This window comes from Orycteropus afer, unplaced genomic scaffold, assembly GCF_000298275.1.
Source record: "Orycteropus afer afer isolate SDZICR_OR568_19922 unplaced genomic scaffold, OryAfe1.0 scaffold00259, whole genome shotgun sequence".
In the NCBI taxonomy this organism is placed as follows: domain Eukaryota; kingdom Metazoa; phylum Chordata; class Mammalia; order Tubulidentata; family Orycteropodidae; genus Orycteropus; species Orycteropus afer.
Window position 1 is genome coordinate 1,303,011 of NW_006921846.1, and position 23,916 is coordinate 1,326,926.

The window sequence follows — 23,916 nt, forward strand, 5'->3', positions numbered from 1 at the left end:
TTTACAGCCAAAGTCTGGAATTTATTTTCCATGGATCATTTATGGGTGAAATTAATACATACAGGACATTAATTTCCTCATTGAGTATTATTTTCAGTGAATGGAGAAGTAGACTGCTAGGAGATGGAAAGGTCAAGAACAAGTGTTTAATTTGGCTGTATTGCAGGAAAACTTGAACTTGGCACTGAACTCTGCCTCTGCCATTGGGTGTCACGTTGTGAACATTGGTGCTGAGGATTTGCGGGCTGGGAAGCCTCATCTGGTTTTGGGACTACTTTGGCAGATCATTAAGATCGGTTTGTTTGCTGACATTGAATTAAGCAGAAATGAAGGTACTTGGAACACACTAATTATTTTAAAAGTTGTTATTGGTTACTTTTTTCCTTGTTGTGCTTTCACTTACTTGAAGTGATTAGAGAGAATCAACATAAAGTAACAAATGTTACATGTTATTCAGGCAAACAACCTACTTAAAAATCTCTTTTTGAATAGTAACAGCCATTTGTCTGACACTTTACAAATACATTTTATAGCAAGGACATAAAAGTATAAAGAGGTTAAGGAATTTCCCCAAGATCCCAGAACTTTGGTATCTATTCTCTTCCATTGGGCCCAGAGTCCCCACCCCATCACTACCATCAGCTCCACCACTGTGCCCCATTCATTTGATTTTAATTCCTTTTATACTCTGTCATAGATTTATACCTCTTCAGAAATCCTTGACCCTAACGTTGATGGGATCACATTTCCTAAACCAGCAGAAGTGTCAACCTTTTTATAGCTTAGATTTTTATGTCACATCATTAATTTTTAGAATTGTATAAGCCTATATGGATGCAATTGTCATCTGGTCCCAGGAAGTGTGGCATCATCTTGCCCCTATAAAGTTTAAAATACTGAGCACCACTTCACATATTCATATTTTACTCTAAAACTCCGTCATATCACCACCTCAATGCTCTATTACTTTTGAGGAAGAATATATATGTGAGAGTCTCAATATTTTGAAAATTTCACAATGTCTGTCAACAGTCTTATTTCGCACATTTATACATGGTAAGATTTTTAGTTTTTGCACTTTCAAGATTTTGCTACACTCACACTTTGAGTCGACTCAAAGGTACCTACCTCTGAGTGAAGAAATGATTCTGTTAGCCTTCTTGATAGTAGTGGTTATCTTGTTAAAGGAGTTGAAGTCCATTTAAAAGGAAGGAGTTGTTGTTGTTATGTGCCGTCAAGTCAGACTCGACTCATAGCAACCCCTCCTTGGGTTTCTGAGGCAGTATCACTACGGAAGTAGATTGCCCCATCTTCCTTCCGAGGAGTGGCTGGTGGGTTTGAACCGCCAGCCTTCTGGTTAGCAGTCAAGTGCCTTAGGCACTATGCTATCAGAGCTCCTAAAAGGAAGGAGGGAAAACAAAATTACATGGACTCGTGCCATAAATCATTTATCGTTGGTGAGGTCTCAGGCACATAGGGGCAGGCTGTTTAACCCTTTGAGCCTCTGATCTGGTGGAGAAGGGAAGCAAAAGGGGGATTCTGTAAAAATGGCTACACTCCCTCTGCCCTTACATAAATCCCTGTGTGCCAAATGACGCAGGATGAAACAGAAGCCATCAGAGATGACATTTGCCTTCAGAAATCAGGCAGTTCCAGTCTTCTTGTTCCATTAGTCTCCTTTCCTTTCCTGGCAGGTAATTATTACATAAGGATTTACAACTCCTTATAGCCATGCTTACATTTAGACAGTCTGTGCAAACACCCAAGCTTTCACCTGTTACCTATTTACCCCAAAATCTTTGCCTTCTTCCACACATTGAATTCAACAACAAAAACAAACAAACAAAAAAAAACATTAAGTAGTCTTTACATATTAGGTGCTACTGAAAATACAGTGTTGAATCATAATGCTTTTCAAAATGTTTGTGCCCTTTTAAGAGTTAATTTATTGATTATACTCAAATAGAAATACCGTAGTGTTTCTGTACTCCTTTAACCAAAAGGTTAATTAAATTGTTGCTAATTTTTAAAGATCCTCCATGAAATCAATGATTTTTAAATCATGAAATATGAAAAATTTATGTAACTATAGGGTAAAATACAAAAATTTTAAACTTTGAAGCTATAGCCTCATTTAATACTTGGAATGTGGAAAATAACTTTTAAAAAAGAGAAGAAATAAATATATATCTGCTTTATAGTCTTAATACCATGTCTTTATTTCTATCATCTTGTATTACAATTATCTACTTACATATTTATCTTTCCTATTAGATTATAAAATGGAGCTCTGGAGGCATAGTGCCTAAGGCATTTGACTGCTAACCAAGAAGGCTGGTGGTTCAAATCCACCAGCCACTCTGTGGAAGGAAGATAGGGCAATGTACATAAGGACCTTGAAACTAGAAACTGTGCCTTACTTAGGTCTCAGAAGACTGAATGAACTTGTAATGATCATTACCATATCCTACACTGATTGTGGGGTTTTTTCTTACAGCCTTGGCTGCTTTGCTCCGAGATGGTGAGACGTTGGAGGAGCTTATGAAATTGTCTCCAGAAGAACTTTTGCTTCGATGGGCAAACTTTCATTTGGAAAACTCAGGCTGGCAAAAAATCAATAACTTCAGTGCTGACATCAAGGTAACTCTGCAGAGGACCATAACATTGTTTGGATTCAAGAATGGCTTGGGAGATTTCATTCATATTAACAGAGGGAAGATCCTAACAGTATGTTATTACCAAGCCTTGTTGTCTCTTCATTCTGATGGTAGATTTCAGGAGAGAGGTGGTGCCAAGTAAGGAGCATAAGCTTTCTCTCACTTTCATTTTGTAGAAATGGATAGAAATATGTATTATACTTGTAACTTCACATTTTGCCTACTGTTGAACATGGAGTATGGGAGCTCTGATTGTGTAGTGCATAAGGCATTTGACTGATAACCAGAAGGCTGGTGGTTCAAACCCACCAGCCACTCCTCAGAGGGCAGGCTGGGCAATCTAGTTCTGTAGAGCTACTGCCTCGGAAACCCAAGGAGCGGTCGATATGTGTCAGATTCAACTCGATGGCAGTGATTTTCTTTTTTCTTTTTGAGCATGGAGTATAAAGGGATGAGTCATGACCATTTTATTCCTAACTGCCTTTCTGAGACCTCTTTATGTCTGTGTCCCCTGCCCTAGCCCCTGCCCCAGTGTTCTCCCACTGAAGCCCACCTTTGACACAGTATCTGGCCCATATATTGTCATCATTAATGAGCATCAAATCATCCCCAGCTCAGGGTGACCCCATGTACAATGAAATGAAATGCTGCCCTGTGCATTTGTGACTTGAATCATTGTGATCCATAGGGTATTAATTGGCTGATTTTTAGGCCTTTCATCCTCGTCTCTGTTAGTCTGAAAGCTCCACTGAAACCTGTCCAGCATCATGGTAACACACAGGCCTCCATGGACAGATGAATGGTGCTGTGCGTGAAGTGCGTCAGCTAGAAACGGAACCTAGTCTCCCAAATGGAAAGCAAGAATTCTACCACTGCACTGCCTGCACACCTAGCACATATAAAGCCATCGCATATACCCTGCATTGAATTGAATTTTGGTGCTCACTGCCTAACATGGCAGTAGGGAAGCAAGCAACTAGAGCAACTCGAGGAGACACTGGTTGCATTGATTTACCACAGGTTGCCTTTGCCTTCTCAGGGATAATAGAGGGCCAGAACTATTGTAACACATTGATTCCACTCTCCCAAATCCAGATGTTTGGGACACAGGACAAACTTGAGGATCTTCATCATATGACATGAACCAACGATAGGGTCAACAAGGTTGTGAAAATAATATTCTGTAATCGTGTCAATTTGTCCAGTGGTGAGAGAGAGCAATGAGATATTTGTACTTATGATTTCATCAGTCAAAATTAAGGGTAACCCAAACAAAGTACAGGCATGTGAGTTAAACATTTACCTCAAGTAGACACACGCCCTGGAGAGAACAATCATGGGAGAAGGAAGGGCTGCTTATGCACAGGGAGATAGCTCAGGGTGCAGAAGAGTATGAAGGGATGGACACTGGGAGGAGGTAACTGTGGGGGGGAAGTGGGAGGGGAGCTGCTGCATTGTAAATTTTGGTCAATGACATGAGACAAAGTATATGTGAACTGCTGTATGAAAAGTGAATTTACTCTGTAAATCTTCACCCAAATCCTAATAATAATAAAAAAAAATTAAGGGTAACCCAAAATTTATAAAGCCAACTAACCTCATACCTTCTTTTGACATAGACAACATCTTTAGCCGGGTAGATTTTGCTTTATGCATTAGATGTGTTTCTGAAAACCATTCATAAGCAGATTAAATGCAATGGGCAATATTTTAAATGTATTAGAAAAAAAATCTTTTTAAAATGAAACCTGCCTTGAAGATGTACTTTTCAATTTTAACCTTTAATTTTATTTCCTTTTAATCTTTTCCCATGTCTGTATTTCCACTGTGTGCTCACATTCTCTCTCTTTTTCCTATAATGCCATAATAGGAGCTTTCGTTTGCTATTGATAACTTTCAGAAAACATTTGAAAGAGCTGCATCACGTGCACATACTTTTTTACTCAACCACTTCTCTATGGTTGGACAGTGAAGGTGTTTGTGATTTTCTCTTATAAATACCTTTTCAGTGAAATGTTACAAAGCTGTGTGTGTTTTGGATCAGTTTCCTACATACTTTTAAGGCTTGTAGTGGTTTTCAAATATGTCTAAAATGCCTTTATTACTCATTCCTTCAAGAGATGTCTTTCCTTTTGAGTGTGAGCTGGACTCAGTGACTCATTGCTAATGAATACAGTGTGGCAGAAGTGATGGTCTGTCTTTGAAGATTGCCAGAAAAGGTCTGCAGGTTCCTCCTTACTCTCTTCTTTGAATATTTTAAGAAAACAAAGGATTGGTTGGTAATAAGAAAAGTTACTTCCACCTTATCCAAGTTCAAATTTTCACCTGTAAACCCTCTTTCATGGTTGTGAAGTCTCAGTCTTCTGGGTCTGTTTTTCACCTGTTCTGCTCATGTGCATGTTGTTGTTGTTGTTGGTATGTGCTGTGGAGTTGGCCCCGACTCATAGCGACCCCTCCTTGGGTTTCCGAGGCAGTATCACTACGGAAGTAGGATTGCCCAACCTTCCTTCCGAGGAGTGGCTGGTGGTTAGCAGTCAAGTGCCTTAGCCACTATGCTACCAGAGCTCCCACTCATGTGCATAGGGTTACATTATGAAGTGCTTATGTGCTTGTAGCAGGTAATTTGTGAGTGAAAACACTTCCCAAACTGTGATGCACTGTTCTTAGAAGGAGGTAAGTCCTATGCCTGCTGATGGCAGCGTTAGAGTTTGCATTTCATGAACCACACTAAAATGGGTTTTGTTCATCTGATTTCCACCATTCTGAGAACCATGTATGGCAGCAGTGTGTTGACTCACTAGGGTAGGTGGATGAAGGTGCACCTTCCTACAGCTGTCAGAGGGTCAGATTTGGCAGATCTGGAGTTGGTACCAGTAATCTGCATATCAACGCAATTCACCTGGAGGTTATATTAACACACTTGCCATGTGTGAAGACACTTAATAAAAGTGTTTGCATTAGTACAGTGGTTTTCAAGCTATTTTCTGCAGCGTGTCCACACCTCCCAAATTCACCCACCCCACAACACCCCATCTCACCAACAGCAGGAGTAACTCCATCAGTATGTTTTATATATACTGCGATTCCAAGTAAACTTTCAAGTGATGGAAAAGTTCCATGGCTTAAAAAAAAAAAGCTTATTTTGTTAAGTGTATTCATATTCATAAAGGGTGAAATATATTCAGATTCATAAAGGTTTTAAGTAAATTCAGATTCATAGATGGTTAAATGTTATCTCGCCAACTGAAAATATTTCTCATTTAAAACATTTTGTCACGTCTATACATCTTTACCCCAACTTATCTCTTCTCCACAGTTCATGGTATCTCTAGTGCTTGGTAATTATGTAACCTGTTTCTTTTCTCTTTCCTTATGCTTCCTGGATTTCTGCTCTCTTTTTCTTGATTGTTTTGTCTATCAAGCTTATTGACTTCAGTAATTCAGTGAAGGTACAGAACTAGTTTTGTGTTTACAAGCATTATTACATTGATGACTTCAATAAATTGTACAGCCACATGAAAATCCAATTGATCCCCATGGAAGACAAATCTAAGGCCAGATTGATGGGCTTTCTTGGGGAAAATGTCTGTTAAATTACAAGATTTGTGCCATGTGTTCTCACAAAATGCAATGCCAGTATCCTCTCAGATATGGGACAATAAGATACATTTATTCTTTGTAAATATGATCTAACTGACATTTTCAATTCATTTGTAGGATTCTAAAGCCTATTTCCATCTTCTCAATCAAATTGCACCAAAAGGACAAAAGGAAGGTGAACCACGGATAGATATTAACATGTCAGGTTTCAATGTAAGTATAGGTATTCTTTTGATTTATAAGTCTTTCAAAATTATTGTCAATTTCTTATAAATAATTCTTCAGTTGCATGTAATGGTGTTGACAACTTTAAGCATTCTTTTTAATGCTTTTCCAGCATAGTTTTAAAAACTTACTTTTAAGGTTTTAAAACCTTATTAATGTATATGTAATTTATTTATGCAAACAAAAAACACAAATTGTCTCCTATCTGAGACAAGTATGGACAAAGTGAAATATAAGCACAATTTAGAGGCTAACCTTTTCTAAGTACTTGGAATATAACCCCAGTAGTATTTTTAATGAATGCCTATCCATGTATGCAGCTATAATATTCCTGCATTAAAGAAAGTGTGAATCTGATTACATATTCACTCCTGATCCATGAATTCCGGTTTGGGGAACCACTGTCCTTGATCATTTTCCCTGGTTATATCACTAATTTGTTTGGTGACCTTAGACAAGTTCTTTCTCAAAATTGGATCCCACTTTGCTCATCTATGAAGTAAGAAATTGGACTAGACCATTAAGTTACTTCCAGCTCAAAGCTGTTAGGTTCTGTTACCACCAGGTATGGAATGCATTCTAGTAACTAAACAAAATCCACTGCCTAGCCTATGGATTATACTGGTTAAACCATTTACATTTGCCCCTGCCAGTGCTCTTGGGCTCATGTCACTGTTGGTTGAGATAAAAGTCCATCCTGTGGAGTAAGGAAGCTGTCTGTGATGGCTCGTCAGGTGAACTTAGGCCTGGGTAAATGGCACCACTCTCTGTGATTCTTCAGTTAATCTTCCCTGATTGATCTTCTTAAACCGCATCTTTCTTTATCTGTTTTCCTCTTAGAATCCTAGAATGAATTCCCCATTAACTCTAGAATTCAGTTTAAAATGCTCTGCTAAAGCCCTACACAGTCTTGCTCCATCACCACTAAATCATTGCTGTTGCGATGACTGTGACTAATGGTGACCTCATGTGTGTCAGAGTAGCACTGTGCCCCATTGCATTTCAATGACTGATTTTTCAGAAATAGATTGCTAAACTCTTCTTCCGAGATTCCTCTGGAGGTTAACCTCCAACAGCCAAGCACATTAACAATTTGCAGGGTACCATCACTTCCAGCCAGTGTTATTTCCCATGACTCTGCATCCCCCCAACCTATTGCATCCCACCAACATCCTAGGTGCCTCAGTCTTCCCCACTCATTTTACCTCTGACCTTTGCTTATGCTTTTTCCTTGCTTTCCAGTGTCCTTCATCTTTATTAGTTTTATACCTCCTTAATGGCCTCATTTAAAAAATCTGAAGAATTTCAGCTTTTATTCTTAACGCATTTGAGCATCACAGAAGAAGTACTCCCAACTGAATTAAATATACTCTTTAGTTAAATATATGATCTGGCACCATCTAGGGTGTTTTCAAAGTACTGCACATCCAGCATGATCAACTCCCCCCCTCCCCCCATTCAAAACAATTTTATAATAAGGACCATATGTTGACTAAGAGAAAGTAGAATTGTATATCCAGCTGATGATTGTAAGGAAACATTTCTATATTTTTAGCATGGCCTTTTAAAAAAGTTGTCTTATTTTCCTTAAACAGGAAACAGATGATTTGAAGAGAGCTGAGAGTATGCTTCAACAAGCAGACAAATTAGGTTGCAGACAGTTTGTTACCCCTGCTGATGTTGTCAGTGGAAACCCCAAACTGAACTTAGCCTTTGTGGCCAACCTGTTTAATAAATACCCAGCACTAACTAAGCCAGAGAACCAGGATATTGACTGGACTTTATTAGAAGGTAACTAGAGGTTTCTCAAATCCTAATGTGTGATATTATAGGATAATTTCATAATCCTGACTTCCTAAATTTCTTTCTCCAGTTTCCTCAAGCATATATATATATATGAAGTACACTTCATCAGTGAGTAAAATGTACCAGCTGATAGAAAGTGACAATACAAATGAACTTTTTAAAGTAAAATAATCTATGGTCACTTAGTGTAAGGACATTTAGTAAACCAGTGCTTTGGTTTGTTGTAATATTTGTGAGTTAGACTGCTTTTAAAGCTTCTCACCTGAAAACTTTATATATGCATAAAATACAGCTTGTACATTTTATATGTATGTATGTATTTTATATGGTGGTTTGAACCCACCAGCTGCTCCATGGAAGAAAGATGAGGTGTACTGCTTCTGCAAAGGTTTACAGCCTTGGAAACGCAACCCAATATGGGGGTCGCTATGAGTCAGAATCGACTCAATGGCAGTGAGTGTGGTTTGGTTAGGTATACGTATGTGTGTGTGCGTGCATACATACGTGTGTGTGTGTATGTATATGTACGCAGACATATATGTATATGTGTGTATATACATATGGGGGTGTGTGTATTTAATTTGTCCACAGAGTAACTGGCATAAGTTCTAGCTTACTTCACCCATCTTTCCTCAAAAAAAAAAAGAAAAAATATATAATACATGGTAATTATTTATTTAATTTTTGGAAAAGCACTGTTTACCTTTTCCAGGTTATATGTGCATAATATTTAATATTTAAATATTAGAAAATGTATCCAGTTGATTGATTGTCCAATGGCATTGCTATACAGTCTTTCAATTTGATGCTTTTGAAGTTTCAGGTAATTTGGTCCTATGATATAAGCATGTGACAGTAGTAATCATGTGTAGTTTGGTGTTTTAAAATGGATAGAGAACATGTATATTTTCATCACAATTGAAAAACAAACAATAAAAAATAGAAGGAAATCTTAAATTAATATGAGTATGTGTTCATATAAGAGCTTTGGTAGCATAGTGCCTAAGGCACTTGACTACTAACCAGAATGCTAGTGGTTCAAACCCACCAGCCACTCCTCGGAAGGAAGGTTGGGCAATCTACTTCCGTAGTGATACTTTCTTGGAAACCCAAAGGGAGGTCACTATGAGTCAAGCCTGACTCGATTGCACATAACAACAACAACATGTGTTCATATGAACATAGAAACAATTTTCAAATATGAACTACACTGATAACATTGCTTAATTTGAGGTACGAGATTTGGGGTTGATATTGGAGAAGGATTCATGGGAAAAGGCAATATAAAAAGTCATAAACCTCTGAATTGCTTAATTGGTTGTAAACATATATTCTTTAATTTTAACATTTAACAAATCAAAAACAGAAGGATGTATCTAGATGGAATGCATGAAAATTCATGTTGGATAAAACTTTTAGACCTATATTTAAAAAAAAAACAAAACACCATTGCCATGAAGTCAATTCTGAGTCCTAGTGATCCTATAGGAAAGAGTAGAACTGCCCCATAGGATTTCCTAGGCTATAGTATTTATGGGACCTGAATGGCAGGTCTTTCTCTTGGGGAATCGCTGGTGGATTTGAACTGCTGACTTTTTGGTTGGCAGCCAAGCGCTTAACCACTGCACCACCAGGGCTCCTCTGTATGTGAGTTACAGGAAACAATAGATATAATCAAGGCTCATTATAATTTAAACTCATGGTTAACAGAGACAGTTTTCTTCTATACCAAATTAAACTCACCACCATTGAGTCAATTCTGTCTTGTAATGACCCTTTAAGACAGACTAGAACTGCCCCACAGGGTTTCCAAAGCTGTAATCTGTATGGAAGCAGACTGTCCCATCTTTCTCCCTCACGGAGAACCCAATCAACCACCAACCTTTCCATTAGCAGCCGAGCACTTAGCTCAGCACTTAGTTGTGCCACCGGGGCTCATTTTAGATCTGTATAGAGCAGATAAAATAATTTCGTGTATGGATTACACTACATACACATATATATGGTTTATGAAAATAAATTTTGTGAATATTTTTAATAGGAGAAACTCGTGAAGAACGAACCTTCCGTAACTGGATGAACTCTCTCGGTGTTAATCCCCATGTCAACCATCTCTATGCGTAAGCCTTCCTACTGCTATTGTAAACATTTGTGAACAGATAATTACCGCTCTAAAAAGTTTCTAGCTTTTAGTTTTTAGCAAGTATTTTTATATTGGAAAATTTTGAGTGGTGATTTACACTATGATTTGCCAAATACACAAAAGCCCAAATTATTTCTTTACATGGTCCTGAACTCTAAGTGAGAGAATGTATAAATGTCTTTCTAGTACCCTGGGGAGCAGCAGACAGTTTCTGTTTTGAAACAAAGACCAGGGGATGCCTTAGGGAGACCATCCATGATGCCTCAGGGCCTATCCGCTAACTGTTCGGGAATGTTCTTTGCCCAAATCTCCTTAGGCCTCACTTCCTTGTAGATCACACCACCAATTCAGAGGAGCTGACAACAGCTTGTCACTCTCAAACTCTAACTAACCGTAGTTCTTTTTATTGTAGCACTTACATATACCCCAAAATCATATTATGTATTTATCCATGTACTTGTTTCTTATCTTTCTGACTTTAATGTAGGGACTTTAATGTGTACTTAACCTCCAGAATAGTGCTTTTGCTCACAATAATCTCTCAATAAATACCGTTAAGTAAATGGGATGGTCTTAGCTCTGTTTTCAGCAGAGGTTGACCGAAAATATGAGTGTTGGGGTTCATCTATTTTGTTTGAGAGTGTAGTGTTACTGTTTTTTTAAGGAAAGCAAAAGGCAAGCTGTCTGAAAACACTGATTAAACTGGTTAAATTATTTTTAAATCTGTTAGTGACCTGCAAGATGCCCTGGTAATCTTACAGTTATATGAACGAATTAAAGTTCCTGTTGACTGGAGTAAAGTTAATAAACCTCCATACCCAAAACTTGGAGCCAACATGAAAAAGGTAGATAATTAAGTTTCTGCATATTGTTGTTACAAAGTATTTTTATCCTGTTTGTTTTGTTAAAAAAAAACAGTATTCTGTTGAAAGTTTACATAACAAATTATCATTTAACAATCTCTATACTCATTATTCAGTGACATTGATTACATTTTTCCCAGTGTGTCAGCATTCTTATTATTTGCATTCTGGTTGTTCTGATTCCATTAATCTAGTTTCCCTACTACCCCTTACCTTCTTATCTTTGGTCTAGGGTAGATGCTTACCATTTAGTTTCATTTGGATGGTTGTTTAGAGGAGCACAGTACCAGTGAGTCCTATTATTTATTTCATGAGCCCTAGCTTTTTTCGGTCATTTGTCTGAAAGTTGACTTCTGGGAGGAGTTTGAGTTCCAAGTTTAAAGAATATCCTAGGGTTCTCAATTGGTTTTTGTTTTGTTTTGAAAACTCTTGACTCGAAGCTACTTGAGGACAGGAGGTGTGTTTTATTTGTTTTGGTGTCCTAATCACTTAGTATCACATATGAATGTGTGCAGATGAAACAAATGAAAATCTTTAACTGTTTGCTTTTTTGTGTTTGCAGCTAGAAAACTGCAACTATGCTGTTGAATTAGGGAAACATCCTGCCAAATTCTCCCTGGTTGGCATTGGAGGGCAAGACTTGAATGATGGAAACCAAACGCTGACTTTAGCTTTAGTCTGGCAGCTGATGAGAAGGTAGAGTACACAGTTGCATCTATAGGTCTCACTCTTATAACACAGGGATGTGCTTTGATTGTTATTTTTAACCAAACATATCAATGACTGCAGGTTTGAAATATATTTCTGCTCTGAAATGAGCTTCTAAAAAACCCATTGACATTGAGTCAATTTGAACTCATAGTGATCCTATAGGCCAGAGTTAGAACTGCTCTATAATTTTTCCAAAGCTGAAATCTTTCCAGAAGCAGACTGCCTCCTCTTCTCCCCTGGAGCAGCTGGTAGGTTGAAACCACCAACCTTTCTGTTAGCAGCTTCACATTAATAAACCACTGTGCCACTAGGGCTCCCAAGCAAGCTTAAATAATGAATTTTTCTATGGGATATTCCACAGGAGATGGCTCCTAGTAAATTAGGCAGAAGAACTATGAACATTCCAGTTTCCATATGAAACCTGATTCAGAGACTCATTTAGAATCAGTTAATAAAGACTTTGTCAGAAGAAATTATGAACATAATGATATATCCATTAGAAAACTGAACATCTCTTAACTGTAATGCATTTATTATGACTGGGTACCAGCCAAAGCACAACTTCTTTGAAGTCATTATCACTGGCGGAATAGTACAAAATGTGCTGGTGATAAACTGATGGGCTTGCTTATTAAACACCACAAATCCAGTCTCATTCAAAATTCCATCTGCCGCTTTTACAGAAACAGAAAACCAGTCCTCAACTTTATATGGAAAGGCAGGAGGCCCAAAATAGCTAAAAACAATGCTGAAGGAGAAGAACAAAGTAGAACTCATATTTCTGGATTTTAAAACATAATATACACTTATAGCAATCAAAACAACTTGGTATTGCTATAACAGTACACACATAGACCAATGGAATAAAATTGGGAGTCTAGAAATAAACCCACATATCTACAGTCAACTGATTTTTGAAAAGGGTATTAAATACATTTGATATAGGGGAAGAAGAATCTCTTCAATAAATGGTGCTAGGAAAATTGAATTTCCCCATGCAGAAAAAAGAAATAGGATCCTTGCCTCACACCATACACAAAAAGAAACTTAAAATGGAGTTAAGGACCTAAATGTACAAACTAAAACCATAAAATCTGTAGAATTAGCAGGGGCAATGCTGTCAAGCCTAATAACCAAAAAATATATAAAATTTCAACAACAAAAAGGCAAAAAACCCAGTCATAAAATGGGCAAAGGATTTGAATAAACTTTTCACTGAAGAGGACATTCAAATGGCCACCAAACACATGAGAATATGCTCAGCATCATTAGCCATCAAACCAAACCAAACCAACACTGCCATTGAGTCAATTCTGACTTGTAATGGAACCCCATTGGGTTTCCAAGTCTATAAATCTTTACCGATGCAGACTGCCTCATCTTTCTTCCATGTAGTAGCTGGTGGGTTTGAACCAGCAAGCTTTTGGGTTAGCATCCAAATGCCTTAACCACTATACCACCAGGGTTCCTTTCCTTAGCCATCAGAGAGATACAAATCAAAACTACAATGACATACAAAGACATACACTCCTACCACAGTGGCTGAGATTTAAAATAATAATAATATTAACAAATGTTGGCAAGTATGTGGGAAAATTGGAACCCTTGTCCACTGTTGGTGGGAATGCAAAGTGATACAAGTGTTGTGGAAAACAGTGTGGTTGTTCCTCAAAATATTAATAATTAGACTAGCCAAAAGACTTAAAAGCAGAATCTCAAAAAGGGACTTCTACACCAATGTTCAATGCCACACTATTCACAGTAGCCAAAAGATAGAAACAATCTAAATGCACATCAGCAGATGAATGGAAAGACAAAATGTGGTACATACATACAATAGAATGCTACTCAGCCAGTATGAGAAATTAAACACATGCTACAGTATAGGTGGAACTTGTTACACTGAGCAAAATAAGTCAGTCACAAAAGGACAAATATTGTATGACCTCACTTATATACTATAAAAGACAGAAAAGGCAAATGTATAAAGAGCAAAGTTTATTAATGGTTACCAGGGACAGGAAGGAGGAGGGTGGGGGGATTAACAATGGTGGAAAAATCACATTGAATAAAAGTAGGGCAGCTCAGCTAATTATTGTAATAATAAGATGTACACATGTAAAAAGATGAATTGGCAAAAGTTGTGTGATATAATACTTATAACAATAGCAAAAAAAGAGTAGTTGCTGAGGCTTTGCTATAAGTCAGTGTCGACTCGACGGCACATAGCAACAACAACAACAATGAGGCTGCCTGCATACAATCAAACACCTCATAGGATTTGGTTTCATGGTTTGGAAGTTTAGGCTTAGTTCCATGGGCCATCCCAGTTAATTGGCCTACTGTGTTTAGTGCTTCTGTTACACCTCTCAGTATGATGTGTAGTGTCTGCGTCTTAAAAGCTTGCAAGTGGCCCTCGAAGGCACAAATAGTGGTCTGTATTCACCTGGAACAATGGAAGAAGGAGAATCAGGAATAAGAGGAGGATATGAAATATGTGGCTTATTACCCCCAGGAACAACTGCCTTCTTTGACATGAAACCATAACTGTATGGTGCCTGACTACCGTTACTGAACATTTTGATCAAAGGTTCCATAGAAGAATTCTGATCAAAAGGGGGAAATTGTAGAATTTAAAATCCTCATGGATTCAGGACTTTCTGGACACATGGAGGCCAGATGAACCCCTGAAACTATTGCCCTGAGATAATCTTTAGACCTTAAACCAAAACTATCCCCTGAAATCTAAAACGGAACAATAGTTTAGCTTAACTACACAAAAAAAGTCTTCCTTGAGCATTATGCTTTTTAAAGAACTGTCTGTATGGGGTTAAATTGACAACAGCAACTCGAAAGATAGGAACCATAGAAGGCAATGAGTTTATGTTGATGATGGAGGAACAACTCAGAAAAGGAGGGTGGGAATGAAGCCTCAAAGCATGTAATCAGTATCACTACGGTGTACATGTAGAAACTGTTGAACTGACGGATGTTTTGCTGTGTATATTCTCAACAGCAACAAAATAAATAAAAAGAAAGAGAAAAACGCACCACAAATCTGTCCTTCCATCACCACAAAGATGAGACACTACTACTTGAAATATTTTTTTTCATGTAGTGTGACTGTCTTCCCATGCAATCTTTAGTGTTTCAAACCTAAAGAATAAAATTAATGGAAGTGAAAACATCATTCTAATGTAGGTCCCTGGGTGGCACACAGGGTTTTTGCTCAACTATTTCCCTAAAGGTTGGCAGTTCACACCCCCCAGCAGCGCCACAGAAGAAAGCCCTGCTGGTCTGTTTCTGGAAAGATTATAGTCAGGAAGACCCTATGGTTCTACTTTGTAACACATGGGGTCGACTCAGTAACTACAGATATGTAATGTTTCCATTTTCTCTCATAACGTAGATCAGTGACCTTCTTTTTTCCTGATTCTTCTCTTAAGATACACCCTGAATGTCCTGGAAGATCTCGGAGAGGGTCAGAAAGCCAATGATGACATCATTGTAAACTGGGTCAACAGAACATTGAAGGAAGCTGGAAAATCATCTTCCATTCAGAGTTTTAAGGTAAAAATCCTTCACCATTGAACATTATGTTTGCTGGAAGATATGTGTAATGTGGAAGAACCACCTCTGGTTTTTTTGTAACTGGGAATTATTGTTGGACTAATGGCAGGATTCTCTTTTAATTAGCTTGGCTTTGTTTTTGGCACTTAATCTATGCAATGACATATTAATGTGTACATGGTGAAATGCTCACATTTGTTATCCTTTTAAATTAGGACAAGACGATCAGCTCTAGTTTGGCAGTTGTGGATTTAATTGATGCCATCCAGCCAGGCTGCATTAACTATGACCTCGTTAAGAGTGGCAATCTAACAGAAGATGACAAGCACAACAACGCCAAGTAAGGGAGCCTGCATAATATCACGGATTGGGCACAGGCTTTGCAGCCAGGCAGATAAGTGTTCTAATTCAGGCTCTGCCATGTAAGAGTATTGTTACCTGGGAGAAGCCTCTTCAAGTCTATTTCTTCATTACTAAGATGGGGACAATAAGGTTAAATGTAAAGATGAAATGAAAAAAATGTAAGTTTACTTTGTCCCTGACGTGTAGTAGGTTCTTGATCAATTGCTGATGTGTAGTGGATTACAGAAATACTGTTATACAAAACATCTACAAAATTTACACCAAGGAAAAAATGATCTGAGTGTATTCATGCCTTAGTCTTCTTTGGTCCCTGAACTGGCAGAGAGCATATTGTTCATCTTCAGCAGAAGACTATGCCTTGCATGTCAACATTATTGAGAACATCTTTTTATACCTATCTCATCCCTTCATTGCCAAGGACCTAGACTGTGACTTGGCTTCGAGGGTGACCCATGAAGGCTTTACTAGTGTACACTGAAATGCTTCATAAGATAGCTAAGAAGTATTCCTGCAAAGCTTCAGAATTGGGCACATTGTTCGTTCCTTCCTTAAAAATATATTTGCAGCATATAAGATAAAAGATTGATATCCATAATATTAAAACAAAACAAAACAGAAAACTCCTGAAACTTCTCTTTCCAGCAACTTGATGGTTTAATAATCTTTTTAAGGATGACTGTTACAAAACCCCTAGAAATGCTTCATTAGTTAAGCTGTGATCCTGCAGATTCCTCTAGTTGGCTATGTCAATTCTTTCTTCCCTTCTCTACCTACCATTTCTTTTCTTGGTCAGGCCACTCTGTTCATGTACTTGTAACCTACTCTCCCCTCTCTTGAATATTTGAAAGTATTTACTGTACCTATCTCAGAAACTGGCATGAAACTAGCATCTGGCATAATTTCTAAGATCACATGAGAAGCGTATGTTATCTTATTACATACTTAAGAGAAAACCAACATTATTGACTATGTACAGAGAGTCTGGGTAATTATATATAATTTTTCACTTTTCTATGAAGTCAATGCTCTAAGCTTAATTCTTATTTTATTCTGTTACCTGGGACTGATAATCCCCAGGTAATAGAATATAAAACCTACTGTAGTTTAAAAACTGAACTCCAAAACAAAACAGAAAATAAGACCAAAAAAAAAAGCAACTCATTCTGATTTAACTCTTGATAGAGAATTTTGGCATTTTAACCAAATGATTATATGAGAAAAAATTAATGTTTCATATTGTCTTCTTGACTGATGAAGAATGCCCATTTTAACTTGTGTTTCCTCAAAAATTAGATATGCTGTGTCAATGGCTAGAAGAATTGGAGCCAGAGTCTACGCTCTCCCTGAAGACCTTGTGGAAGTAAAGCCCAAGATGGTCATGACCGTGTTTGCATGCTTGATGGGCAGGGGGATGAAGAGAGTGTAAAATAACCAATCTGAATAAAAGCAACCTTATTCCCAGGTGCATGATTAACAGGTCAGCTATTTGCAAGTTGCAGTGCTCATGGCTTAAGAATGTTGGCCATTTAAAGGACTTTTTACTTTTGAGTAATGAGACTACATCATCAGAGCACTCAGGGGAAAGAGTTTTAATAAAAACAAGTGTTCTTTTCCCATAGTCAGTGGTGGGTTTGTCAGGCACACCTGAAATGTTCTCACAGCCAAACCATTTTAGTCTCTCTCCTCCTAGATTGCTGCCTTGGACATTTCCTGTTGCTTTATGTTATATCTCTATGTATCTTTTCCCTCTTAAATTGTCCATATCTTGGGCCTTGCTTAGATGATTGGATATGAGTATTGTTAGATAGTAATTTTCCTTTCCATCCAGTGTGTGGAGAACTCTGGTCAGAGGTATTTGGATATGAGTATCCTTTGCTTATCTTTATAGTACTGGAAATTTGCAGAAGTAACTGGCTGCACAGAATGTAATAGACACTTTTCGTATTCTTTTATTCTTAAGATCGGTATCTTTTTACAGTATTCTTTCTACATGATCCTTTTTTGTACATTTAAGAATATTTTGATTACATTAAACAAGATTGCTGATTTTGCTACTTTTTTTAAGGAGTCTTCAAGTAAGTAAAAAACATACATTGTAGGTAGAGGGAAAAAAATATACCCTAAATTTGCATCTTCCCACCACCCAAGCTGTAAACAGTTGATATATTTTGTCTTAAAATACTTGGTTCAATACATGCTTCTTTTGTTGAAACCTGTATCATCAAGCTCTCTCTTTCAATTTAAAATACTGTTGAATATGACACCTTGGAAGAAAGAGAGTGCTCAGAAGTTAGCCAGGATGCAGTAGAGCAAGTATGCTAAGTGTACAATATTTTTTAAATTTTACACCTAAAACAAGGAAATGTGGTCACTAAATAAAAAAATAAAAAAAATTATATATGTAGAACTTAATGTACTCTTGCTGTGTCAAGCTATTTGCTATAGTTCAAGATCCTAATGTTACTCTAACTCTGAAAAGTGATGTAATCAGGTAGCAATGTACTAGTTCAAATAAAGGCATTTACATAATAATTAATCTCTTCTTCATGCTTCTGTCCCTTAGTCGTATGCCAATGATGCTTGCCATTTTTTTCTGCAATATTTTAACTCATTTTTGTGGGGTATTTTCTATAAAATGATGTTTGTTAAAGTTGGACTTTTGCAGCTGAAATTAAAAAAAATAACCCACTATGAGTCGATTCCGACTCATAGCGACCCCCACTGGGTTTCCAGTGTGGTACATCTTTCCTTCCGCGGAGTGACTGGTGCGTTTTAACTGCCATCCTTCTGTGGTCAGGAGTCAAATGCTTTAGGCACTGCATTGCCAGAGCTCCCTTGGAGCTGAAATGGCAGGACTCAATGAAAGATAGTACAAATGGGTTGTGATGGCTTTGTCCACTTTATGAAACTTTCCTTATCTAGTTCCTTCCTTTTTCTTTTTTCCCATCTTCCTCAATTCTTTTCAGTGTTCTAGGATATACAGAAGACTGAAACTATAGGATTCTGAACAATCAAGGAGGAGAGAGATTTTATGGGTGGTTTTCTCAACCTTAGCACTACTGACAGTTTGGGTTGGATGATTCTATTTTTTGAGAGGCTATTCCGTACATGCAGAATGTTTGGCAGTATCCTTGACATCTACCCACTAGATGCCATCAGCACACTCCTCAGTTGTGACAACCAGAAATGTCTCCAGATGTGACCAAATGTCCTCTCGGGACAAAATTACCCCTAATTAAGAACCAGTGATTTATGTTACCATTTTAAGCCTTTGTGCAAGTGAATAACATGAAGTGTAGTTCTTGAGGATCTGCTTACAAGGTGTTATAAAATATCTTGCATTTATAGTCTGAGAGTAGGAAAAACCTTGCTAAGTATGATACAAAACCTCTAAGAGCTAAACTAAAAATACCATGTGACAACTTGGGTTTCACAATAAGGAAAGTCAAAATATAGATGACTAAGGGAGCTCTGGGAGCTCTGGTTGCGTAGCGCCTAAGGCACTTGACTGCTAACCAGAAGGCTGGCGGTTCAAACCCACCAGCCACTCCTCGGAAGGAAGATGGAGCAATCTACTTCCATAGTGATACCGCCTTGGAAACCCAGGGAGGGGTCGCTATGAGTCAGGTCCTACTCGAGGGCACATAACAACAACAACAATAAGAATAAAAAGTTTAGCAGCATATGATAGATTAATTTTTCTTAATTTAAAAACAGCCTTTATAAGTATAAAGAAAGGGAGAGTCTGCAAACATACCAGAGCCACCAATGAGCTAAGGACAATCACATCTTATGACCAGTCTTCTGTCTTGCATTTTCTATGCTCATTCAAGCTAGTCTCCTTCAAAGTACAAAGATTCTTCTCTGCAGCCCTAATGCTTTGAAATGCCTCTGAAGCAAGATAGAAAAAGGTTTGTTTCATCTTGCCTTTTCTTCAGAAAAGGAGCTAATTTCTTGTGTGGTTCACTGTGCAAGACCCTGGGCCTATAGGAATTCATCATGGGATGGTTACAAATTGTTTATGTAAAGCAATAGGACTGGGCACATCATTTCTTCTTTCTTCCCCCAAAATTGCAACATATTAGTGGTGGTGGTGGTGGTGGTGTTAGTTCTATGGAGTCTATTCTGACTTATACCAACAGAGCTCTTAACTGTTGCACTACTAGCGATTCTCACTATCTTAGAGAAGCAAAACCAGTGAAGCTTATATATAAAGAGATTTATCTCAAGGAAATGATTCAGAGTTTTAGAGGATGGGTAGTCCCAAGTACGTGGGTCACACATCAAGCTGGATACTTCTCTTGACTCATGTAGCTGAATGGGCTGAGGAACCTAAGATTGCCAGGCAATACAGCATGAACTCAAGATCAGCAGGTAAAAATGGCAGGTTGTGGGTTCACAGGCTGTGAAGGCAACAATCATGGGCCCTCTAAGTTGACACATCCTTAACTATCACATTTAGATATATAATGGGCTAAAATAACTAATATATTAAGAGTTGTTGCAAATCTGTATGAGACAAAGTTCTAGTAGAAAAATGTGGAAAGAAGATGAATATCAACTCAAAAAACTATAATTCACCAGTGACCATAAAAAGGGATATTGGTTCTCAAAAGTAATCATGGTTATTGCAATTTTAACAACCAAGGACTAACTTTTTTATTTTTTTAATTAACTGTTCTTTTTTTCACCTATCATATTGATGAAAATTAAATAACTGCTAATTATCTGATGTAGGTGAAGGTATGGGTATACAGACATTCTCTAACACCACAGAAAGAAGGGTGGACATTTTACAGACCTACTTATTGAAGGCTCTTTGGTAATAGTTATCAGACTAAACACTAGCATGTTCTTTGATTCTACAGCTAGCAAATATAATGCTGCATTATATATCTTACATCGTAAGACAGTTGTGTATCACTTAATGCCCACGATACATTCTGTGAAATAGGAGGTTACATGATTTGGGTCCACTACTTACCGGTCAGTCTGTCATACTGTGGTGGCTTGCCTATTCCCGGGAGGCTGGAGGGTATGCCACAGGTATTTTCAAATATCAACAGGTCCCGGGCTGCTTCCCCCCGCCCCTTTCTTAGGGAGCTCTGGTGGCCTAGTGCCCAAGGCATTTGACTGCTAACCAGAAGGCTGGCGGTTCAAACCCACCAGCCACTCCTCAGAAGGAAGATGGGGCAAGTTACTTCCCTAGAAACCCAAGGAGGGGTCTCTATGAGTCAAAATCTACTCCATGGCAGTGAGTTTGGTTTTTGTTTTGTTTTGTTTAGTTCTTCAAGCTTCTCCAACGAGCAGGAGTCCCTCCCCCACTGCCCATGCAGTTAGTAGCTCCTGCCTGCCCCTCCCTGATTAGGAGTGTGCACTCTGCCATGGGCATGTTTGGTAGGCAGCACTTTCTACAGTATTGTGCTGCTTTTTTTATTCTCCACCCTATTTACCTTTAGTATCTTCCTTTTCCTTTTTTTTCCCATTGTCTTCTTTTCTTTCTTTTTATTTCTGCCCCTACCTTGGTGGACAGCAATGTGATCTATCCTGCAGGGAGCTCCCTATTCCTTCTACTCCTGTGGGTTTTCTTCCAATTTTTATTGTGATTTCAGTGAGTTTATAGAGCTATTTCATTTTCCATACAACAGTTCATACACATTTTGTTTCATGACATTGATTGCAATTCCCCACAATGTAACAGCTCGCTCCCCATCTCCTCCCTGTAGTGCTTTCTTCCCTGTGTCTTTCTTTCCTATGCATTACTGCAGCACCCTCCCCCCCAGCTATCTCCCTGTGCAAAAATACTTCTGTTCTTTGAGGACTGATCGTTCTAAGGAGTGTATCTACCTGATCCAAATGTTCACCCCATATGCCTGTTCATTGTTTGGCTGGAAGCCACAATCCTGAGTTCAGTTCCAGAACTGAAGGGTAACTAGGGGCCATAGTCTTGGGGGAGGGGGGTGTCTCACCAGGCTCCATCAGACCAGCAAACCTGGTCTTTTTTTTTTTTTTTTTTATAATGATTTTGAGTTTTGTCTCACATTGTTCTCCCACTCTATCCAGGATATCCTGCACTGATCCCTGTCCAAGTGTATGACAATGGTAGCTGGGCACCATCTAGTTCTGGTCTCTTGGTCCTATAGGCTGAAGTTCACATGGTCCACTAGTCCCATGGACTAATTGTTTCCATGTGTCTTTAGTTTTTTTCATTCTTCTTTGCCTTGGATGAGGAGAAACCCATTGTTGCATCTAAACGGCCACTTTTGACAGCTAACACTTTAAGCCAGTTTTTTTTTTTTCTCTCTTCTTTCCTTGTGCTCAGTCCTCCCCCCACACTTGCTTTCATTCCTTTTTCTCTTTCTCCCACTTCCCCACACCATTGTTTTTTTTCCTACTTTTTCTTTTTCATTCACATGAGTACCCACTACTTCTGTGTTCAGCAGTGCCACCCCTGACCCTCTATTTGATGGTCCATGTGCCTGCAGAGCGAGTGACACATTTCCACTGTGGCTGTGTTTGGTGACTAGCACTTGCCACTTGTTTCTTGTTTTTTCATTGTTTGTTTTTCTTCCTTCCTCTTTTCCTTTTTCCTCTTTAATTTCTTCTTAGGTTTCCCCTCTTCATGCCTGTTTTTTTTCCCTCTCTCCTCTCACATCCCCCTAACTTGCTTTTTTCTTTCTGTCTTGCCCCAGTAGTTGGAAGCAAGTGACCCTACCTAAACATACCCACCAATACTGGCTACCCCACCCACTGGGCGAGTGCCAACACCTGCCCAGCCTGCCCTCAGCTGCTCTGCACAATCAATGATTAGAGACTTGCACCCACACTCTCACCTGCTACCAAATCTGCCCAGGGACAGGTAGTAGGACCTATTGCCTAGATATATTATAACAGAACAAAACAAACAAATCAGGGTGAAGCAAACCAACATAAGATCATCAAATTAATGTTTGTGTGTATTGTTGTCATGTGCTGTCGAGTTGGCCCTGACTCAGTGACCCCTCCTTGGATTTCCGAGGCAGTATCACTACGGAAGTACATTGCCCAACCTTCCTTCAGAGGAGTGGCTGGTGGCTTTGAACCACCAGTCTTCTGGTTAGCAGTCAAGTGCCTTAGGTACTAAGCTACCAGAGCTCCTCAAATTAATACATTAACACTATAATGTCACAGAGACAACACACAACTTCAAATCACACCAAAAAAGAACATGATGCCTCAGATAAAAGGGCAAAGTACAGGGCCAGAAACCCTTCCAGGGGAAGAAACGCTAGTAGAATTACCTAATAAGGAATTCAAAAGGATTGTATTTAGGTACCTTCAATGGACTGAAAGAATGTTGGAGAAAACCAAAGACAAAATCAGTGGAAACACAGAAAAACATACTACAAGATTTTTATAAAAAATCACGAGAACAAATTGACTAAATGGAAAATTAGAAACCATACAAAAAATGCAAATAGAAATCCAAAAGATTAATATTAGAATTTCAGAAATGGATAAAACACCGGAAGGACAAAGGAGTAGAAATGAATCAATGAAAACACAGAACAGGGAGACTGAAGACAAATCTCTCAACACCAATTTGTTGGAGGAACAATCTGAAAAAAATATTAAACAATATGGAGAAAGGTTAGGATTCATTTGGGATACCATGAAGAGGGCTAATTTACTTGTGACTGGAATTCCAGAACAGGAAGAGACAAAAAATCACCAAGAAGATTGTCAAAGATTTGTTGGGAGAAAATTTACCTAATATCATGAAAGATGAGATGTGCATACAAGAAGTTCAGTGAACCCCAAATAGATAGAGCCCAAAAGAAAATCAGAAAGGCATATCATAACCATACTTTCCAAAATCAAAGACAAAGAAAGAACCTTGAAAGTTGTTGTTGTCGTTAAGTGCCGTCGAGTCGTTTCCGACTCATAGTGACCCCATGCACAGCAGAACGAAACACTGCCCGATCCCGCGCCAGCCCCA

The 23,916-nt window shown here is 38.4% G+C and overlaps 1 protein-coding gene across 1 annotated transcript in view; it reads left to right on the top strand.

The window, feature by feature from the left end:
• PLS3 (plastin 3) overlaps nt 1–17,364 on the top strand; it is a 42,000-nt gene extending 24,636 nt beyond the window's left edge. Inside the window, exons 6-16 of the mRNA XM_007949976.2 lie at nt 167–332; nt 2,498–2,640; nt 6,080–6,106; nt 6,375–6,470; nt 8,078–8,273; nt 10,330–10,408; nt 11,162–11,276; nt 11,857–11,990; nt 15,452–15,575; nt 15,791–15,915; nt 17,232–17,364. Coding sequence (XP_007948167.1) covers nt 167–332; nt 2,498–2,640; nt 6,080–6,106; nt 6,375–6,470; nt 8,078–8,273; nt 10,330–10,408; nt 11,162–11,276; nt 11,857–11,990; nt 15,452–15,575; nt 15,791–15,915; nt 17,232–17,364 — 1,338 coding nt within the window. The remainder of the gene's footprint in view (nt 1–166; nt 333–2,497; nt 2,641–6,079; nt 6,107–6,374; nt 6,471–8,077; nt 8,274–10,329; nt 10,409–11,161; nt 11,277–11,856; nt 11,991–15,451; nt 15,576–15,790; nt 15,916–17,231) is intronic.
• The last annotated feature ends 6,552 nt before the right edge of the window (nt 17,365–23,916 follow it).